At 48.4% G+C, this 7,279-nt stretch overlaps 2 protein-coding genes across 2 annotated transcripts in view; one reads left to right on the top strand and one right to left on the bottom strand.

Moving 5' to 3' along the window:
* Window positions 1–3,763: 3,763 nt before the first annotated feature.
* On the bottom strand, window positions 3,764–6,195 carry MED20 (mediator complex subunit 20). Its single transcript, XM_009888305.1, has 3 exons — window positions 6,187–6,195; window positions 5,802–6,113; window positions 3,764–4,090 (listed from the first exon to the last, which is right to left on the bottom strand). The coding sequence occupies exons 1-3, from the start codon at window positions 6,193–6,195 to the stop codon at window positions 3,875–3,877; spliced, it is 537 nt and encodes a 178-aa protein (XP_009886607.1). The 3' UTR covers window positions 3,764–3,874.
* The window catches only part of BYSL (bystin-like), a 4,271-nt gene continuing 3,185 nt past the window's right edge, over window positions 6,194–7,279 (top strand). Inside the window, exon 1 of the mRNA XM_009888304.1 lies at window positions 6,194–6,211. Within this exon, the coding sequence (XP_009886606.1) occupies window positions 6,194–6,211 (18 nt within the window). The remainder of the gene's footprint in view (window positions 6,212–7,279) is intronic.

The following is a 7,279-nucleotide window of genomic DNA, read 5'->3' as shown; positions in this document are numbered from 1 at the left end:
GGAGGGGGGAGGGAACCCCACAGGACCTCTGAGGTGATAGGGTCCCTGAGGTGATGGGGGGGCACCCCACAGGGCCCCTAAGGTGATGGGGGGGGGCCTGAGGTGACAGGGTCCCTGAAGTGACAGAGGTGAGCACCCCACAGGGCCCCTAAGGTGACAGGGGAGGGGATGGGGACCCTGAGGTGATGGAGGTGGACACCCCAGAGGGCCAGATAGCACCGATGGCACACAGACAAGGGCCCACGAGCTGTACTGGCCCTTGCCAAAGGTCACTTGACATCCCCTAGGTCACACTCTCGTCGCTACAGTGCAGGAGCCATGAGGGGATGGAAACATGGTTTTGTCAGAGACAAAGGGACGTGAGCACCGAGGCTGAGGGAGAAGGCTGTCCCCAGCAAGGGACAGCCACACTCGAGAGTCACCTGCACCCACTGGGACAACTCGTTTTTCTGCAGTCTGAAGGAGGTACCGTCGGGGACCTGCCAGGGAGCAGCGAGCCCTGCTCTCTGGGCAGCACCGAGCCTGGGCAAAGCTGCAAGCAAGCAGTTGTGGACTGCGCTGCACTGACGACACAAAGCACAGGTCAGCAGTGTCACAGACACAATTCCTTTGCAGGGGGACAGCAGGGCAGCAGGGACAAAGTGTTCCCTCCCTATCCTGTCCCAGTAAGTTCTGAGGCAAAGCACTGCAATTTACTGCAACAGGTGGGAGCCTGCTTTCTTCTGCCATGGCACAAGGACACTCCACAGATTTGTGGTCTCCTTGTGAGCTCCTTCACCAGCCAACCTTCCCACAAATTCCACTTCCTGTGAGCTTTGTTGTCCTTTCTCTACACCTTCCTTTTTTGACCACTGCCTGATCTATTTTGAACCCATACCTGCACAGAAATCCAGTCACATACCTCTCAACTATGTAACAGCTCCCCACTGCAATAAGCCCTCAGCCTGTAATGTCTGCTAAGAATTAAAACTGAAGATTAACGAGGCCCTTACGTCCTCACTCTCTTTGTAAAACTTAGCAGGGTGCAGCTGCTATGTAAGTACTTGCTCATAAAAAATGCCACAGCACAAAACAGAACAAAAGCCCACAGTATCCCCAGGGCAGCAGTGAGACTTGGACTCTCTCTCTGCCACTGAAGCGTTGGTGACCCTGGCAACATCACCCAGCCTCTACTTAGAGCTAGGAGGGGGAAAACTAGAATGATGCAAGGACTAGACACACGTCCTCAAGATCCCCAGTCCCCTCTAGGTCAGGCTTCAACTCACAGAAAGCAACACCACCACCACCAGTGATTTTTGAGAGGTGCAGAAGCAGACAAAAGGATCCACAGTGGTACAGGGCTACAGCTTGGCCACCTCTCCCTCTAGATCTTGCATTCTCTGAGAAAACACTAGGGAGCAACAGGAAAACAACCTTCCAGACCATGCCTTGACAGGCAAAATTAGGGTGGTTTTCAATTATGCTGGCTCAATCCATTAACATAGCACAATTGAAAGCCCCCTGAAGACTTGTTAAGATGCAGACTAGCATGTTTGAAGCCACGTTAACTTGCCATATTGATGCTGGGGGGTGGCAGAATGAGGAGGATTACTGCAGCTAAGATTGAAACAGTTATTTTGTCCATAAAGAAAGTAAAAAGCCCCAGAGTAAAAGTAGCCCCTCACATGGGGCAGCTGATCTCCTCATTCACAGAATGCAGTTACAGCAAGAGACATTTTTGCTAAGACATAAAGGGCTAAATCCTACCCATCTATACACCCGTGGAAACCTACTGACGTCAATGGCTGTAATGGTGTAATTGAAGGCAGAATGTAGCTCAAGGGGTCCCATTTTATTACTCTAGGAACAGTACAATGTATTAATAAGAGCACAGAAGTCCCCAGAGATTCCAGCACACGTTTTATGTTTTTAAGACATGTGACCAGAGTTTTGACATCTCTGGTTACAGAACGCATCTTTCGGGAATTAATAAAGCATTAGTAACATTCACCATGACTAATCTGGTCATTAAAAACGGGTTTTTTTAACCTTAAGGCTTAATTAAAATGGGAAACAGGACAGAAATAACTATCCTTACAAAGACTACAGTTTGTTTTCATAAGTTTTCCCAGCCACACTTAACTATGTGGAAAGACAGAAGGTCAGATTCTCACTGAATTTTCATCACCGAAAATTAACTGTCCCACTGAAGTCAGCACCCATGTCATGAACTCGAGCTAAGAGTTGCAAAAATTCAGTATATTCAGCATGTTGGAATTTCTAACACACTTATGGTACATTACGCCATTTATTATGGCTCATTAACCAGATCTTTCTGGATCCAGTGCTGATTAAGTTTATTAAATGCCTTCACTAAAAGCTCTAGGCACTCTAACAGTTAATTAGGTTTACAGGTATAACTGATAATCACAAAGAAGTCATATCTAAGTAACTAGTTCTCCACCAGTCAGCAAATCAGGTAACAAAACTTCCTGCTTCAGAAGGAAAAATCTATTTAGGAGAAATCTATTTCTGTTTTACTTGCTCTTCAGACTCTTCAAGACCCGTGTATTGGGAAGGAACCAACAATATTTTCTGTGAGCAAGATGCACACTACTTCTTCACAAGGAACCTGCTGTCCTTGCAAATCACCCTTCCTGAAACCATCCCTAGACCTTCTCTACACCCACCCCTTCTGTCCGGGATACGGGGCTGCAGAGCTGGAACCCTGCTACACACAGTCTTCCCAGGAATCACGAAGGAAGCTCAGCGCAAAGGTTGGTGGCTGAATGAGGGTGTTGCTGCATATTCTAAGACCAAGCAGGGGGTGGAACAGGGAGTAGAGGAAAAAAATGACAGCTACAAGCCACATAGATCCCAAACATGTAAAACCAAGGGGACAGATAGCTCAAAAGGGATCTAGTTTCCCTGGTTTTCCTGCTCTAAAAACAAATCACCACTAAAAAAAAATATTCAAGTGATATCACATAGTTAAGCCTTATGATAAATTTTTGGCTCTTATTCCCCAAATCTTTCCTTACTCCATTAAATCTGCTGAAGTCACCAGGATTTCTCAAATGAGATACGGTGTGCAGGGATAGGACGTTTATTACCGACCTTTCAAAAAAAGAGATAAAGTAGCTGGTATTCTCTTTCAATGCATGAGAGGACTCCTGACAGGCTTATTTATTTATTTATCACGGGATTTCATCAGTATAATCTGAGAGGTAGGAGATTTTAATACTCCAATCAGATATAAAAGATGAAGGCAAGCTAAGAACATACCCGTAATAGAAATGCAAGAATTCCTGTAGATTTTGCCACAGGGAAATTAGTTTGCTTCAGGGGTATAAAGCTCTTGAACCAAATAAAAAATAAAACTCTGCTGAAGAATTGTCTCCATGCAACAGAAAATTTCAAAAGCTGTAAACAAACAATACAAAACAGCACAATACTTGCTGAGCAGAAAGACTCCATCTCCTCACAAAATAAAGCTTTTTATTTTGATGAAAAATAACAAGACACTTTCAGACGAATATCTAAAAAAAAAATAATATTAAAAAACCTTTCTCATGTAGCTGTTTGCAGTCAAGGAAACTCTACCCTTGCATGCATTTGGCTGGAATTTCTCCTTTTCTCACGTTCTGCTGACGAACAGTAATCCCCTGCACGAAGCACTGTACAAAGAACCATCAGAACCACGGGCCTGATCCCAGACACACTCAAAACCATGAAGGAGGACAACAAGAAATATGTACTGAAACAGGGGAAAGAGACTGAGTAGAAAAAAAACCTTGGGCTGCCTCCAGTGCCGCTTTTTGGAGGGACTTCTGATCCAGATGGGCAGGCAGAAAAAAGGATGCAGTTGCTCTAAACCAGGCTCCAGGGAGTCCTTTCATCTGATCCCCGCTACCGGCACCTGCTGCTGCTTGCGGATCTTGTTGAACAGCTCCATGTACTGAACCATCGTGTCTGCTGGGCTGTAGATGCTGTCGTGCTTGGCACCAAACACGGATGGGATGCCGGGAGTGTGGTTCCCCATGAAGCTCTGCATGAACTCCATGAGCAGGTTCCAGCAGTCGTTGGCTATCACACAGGGGCAGTACTCCACCTGGCAACAGAAACCACAGCCCTGAAGCTCCCAGCAGGGGCAATAACCACACAGGAGGCAACGCGCCTTCCTCTCTCTGCTTCACTAGAGAGAGAATGCTTGTCATAAAAACATCTGAGAATACTTAGCATATAACAAGGCTGGACAAATATAAATGAATAGGACATGCTGGGAACATGCAAGCAATCCCTTCAAAAGGGAAGGGGATGTGAGATGTACCCTGTGAGGGCATTGCTTGTATTAAATCCTCAAGAGTGGAGGTCTTGGGACATTGGTTCAAAGACCATGTTAGCTTTACCCCATCGAAAACCAAACTTCATTCCCACATGCTGGCAGGTCAATGACTAGCGTGGCTGTGCCTTCTTTCAGGACCGTACTGGAAATAGCCTTGGGACTTAAGGACTTGAAGTGTTTTCTGAAATACGAGTCTGGTCCCAAATCAGGAGTAGGTCCTAATGCAAACCCTGAAAAAAGTACTAAACTAAAACAGAAACAGCCAGACGGTCTGGCAAATCTGGTCCTGAACTCAGGCTTAGCATAAAACAAGCTTCTGTTTAACCCCAGGTCAACAGCAATGCTGGCGCTACAACATCTGTGTTTATTACAGTGAAGAAATAAGCCATTTCTCAATCCTCCTCCCTGCTGGCTAGGAACACCTGCCTCAGTAGACGCAGTGTGATTATTAATTGTATATCAGATAATAGGATTTGTATGTTTAGAAAAGCATATGCTCTGATTTTTGAAGGACTTTTAAGCATCTAATTCTCAGCTATCTTGAATACTGCTAGGCCCCAATATATCTAAAGTCTGGAGTCTGACCTGCTCTGCTTTGCCCTTCCCCTACCAGTGCAGCCTAGCTCCTTGTCTTTTTCCAAGATGCTTTTCAGCCCAGTTGAGGCTTATCCACAGCTTGTGAGCCTTTGACTCCCGGTTGCACTCAGCCAAGCATCTCCCCAAATGCCTTCCTAGATCCTCCCATGCCCCTTCGTATACGCTGGATTTCCCTTTAGAGTTTGCTTCAGCTCAGCCTCCACCCTGTGAAACGCCCGTCGGCAGCTGGCAGCCGACGCTCTCGAGCCTCATCAGCAGTCGCAGCACCAAGCAGGGAGCACGGAAGAGGTTTGATGGCAGGCTCTGAGCCCGCGGTGCACCCCACGGTGCAGCAATCCAAGTCAGCATGCCACAGGGTAGAACTGACGCCTGCCAAAAGCTCTCTGGTGAGGACAAAGACCACCTTTACACCGTGTGAGCAGAACCTGCGGCAAGAGGGCCCTGCTCTCCTGGGGCTGCGTCTGCTCAAGATGGAGAAAGAAAGCAAAACCCAAACCAGCATAGAATTAGCAGCTGAAGAGGTTGTTCTGTCCCCCTTGGTATGCTTATTAACCTGAAGCGCGCTACTAGTGTTGTGCATCAGGACTTTAAGCAGCTTTTTAGTTTAATGGCATCCCTTCAGGGTTTTGTTTATTGATGCTTCAATGACAGACTGCTCCACAGCTGCAGCTGAGCCCCAGAGTAACCTGCCTGAATTAAAACCTTGTTGTGAAAAGGAGATAAATACCCTGCCTGCCGCATACAGGAACGCATCTAGTACAAACGACCAGCAACAATACAACTGAGAGACAGAAGGGACTAGGGCATTTCTCGTCTAGCCTCCAGCATGGGATTTCCCTGTCTGTAGTTCTATCTCATACCCTTCAAAGACGATTCTTACCTCCACAGATATTCCACGGGCACTGGGCCCCATTGTCACTGTGCCCACCTTCACCAAGAAGTCACAGTACTGGTAGCGGGTGCCCCGGCTCTCTATCTTGTTCGCCTTGGCATTTTGGAAGAAGCCTTTCAACTTCACCATGAGGATATCAAAGTTGGCATCTGCTATAAGGCAGGGACCGTTTTCAAAGAGAGCAAAGCAGCTGAGGGGATATTCAGAGTTGTGCATCACGTACATCAGCTTGCCTGTCTGCCCTGAAATAAGAGCAATGGTATTTGGGCTGTAAAACCAACAGTCCTGCACTTGTCTGTGCTTTAAAGAAGCATCTGTTTTTCCCCCTGTGCTTCGTCTTGATTTAATTCCAGGGTCTTTGTACCGCTCATACACGCTTCATGTTATCCAGCCAGTTAGTGGACAGATTGTATTTACCTCTTAAGATTTAAAGTTAAAGGACAAAAGTCTTCTGCCAGCACGACTCAGAGACCAGAGGCTGAACTGGACAAAAGATCTCCAGCAGACTGCGGGGGATCAGCAAAAAGCACCCACCTCCCATCCCCGGATGTGGGGCTGGGCACACGCCGACTGTCCTCCTGCCCACAGTCACGGAGGAAGGCCGGGCTTTGCCTTTCCTCCCACTCACCCAACAGCCCTCTGGGGAGGATGTGCTAAGACACACTTTGAAAAACAGGGTGTCCGGAGAGGATGTGCCTGACTTGTACCAGACTTTAAAACCATAGAATGGTTTGGGCTGGGAGGGACCTTAAAGACCATCCGGTGCCACCCCCTGCCCTGGGCAGGGGCACCTCCCACCAGCCCAGGTTGCTCCAAGCCCTGTCCAACCTGGCCTTGAACACCTCCAGGGATGGGGCAGCCACAGCTTCTCGGGGCACCCTGCGCCAGGGGCTCACCACCCTCAAGAGTGAAAAATTTCTTCCTAAGATCAAATCTAAATCTCCCCTTTTCCAGTGTAAAACCATTACCCCTTGTCTTATGGCTCCCCTGCCCCCCTCCACTCTCCTGGAGCCCCTTTAGGCACTGGAAGGGGCTCTAAGGTCTCCCCTTTTTCGCCTTCTCTTCTCCAGGCTGAACCCCCCCAACTCCCTCAGCCTGTCCCCACAGCAGACGGGCTCCAGCCCTCCCAGCATCTTCGTGCCCTCCTCTGGCCCCGCTCCAACAGGTCCATGTCCTTCTGCTGTTGGGGACCCCAACATAAAAACTGGAAACAATTCTTATTTATCCATGTAGATCAAAAAAGTCTTCCCAGGGATGTGGTCGTGCAAGTTGCAGCTAGAGAAAAAGCGGAGAGAGGATCTGGGGTCCTCTGAGCACATCCCCTGGACACAGCTGGGTCCCCTCAGCCCCCCGAGCTGCTCCCCACCGCCCCGTGGGGGCGGAGACGGGACGGCTCAAGCATCCCCGGGCCCGGCCCGGTGCTCTCCCCTTGCCCTCCCGGTGCCGACCTTGGCTGCCGATGGGGG

This window comes from Charadrius vociferus, unplaced genomic scaffold (assembly GCF_000708025.1).
Source record: "Charadrius vociferus isolate BGI_N301 unplaced genomic scaffold, ASM70802v2 scaffold266, whole genome shotgun sequence".
Classification (NCBI taxonomy): domain Eukaryota; kingdom Metazoa; phylum Chordata; class Aves; order Charadriiformes; family Charadriidae; genus Charadrius; species Charadrius vociferus.
The sequence above is the reverse complement of the archived record's forward strand: the minus strand, read 5'-3'. Positions and strand labels throughout refer to the sequence as shown.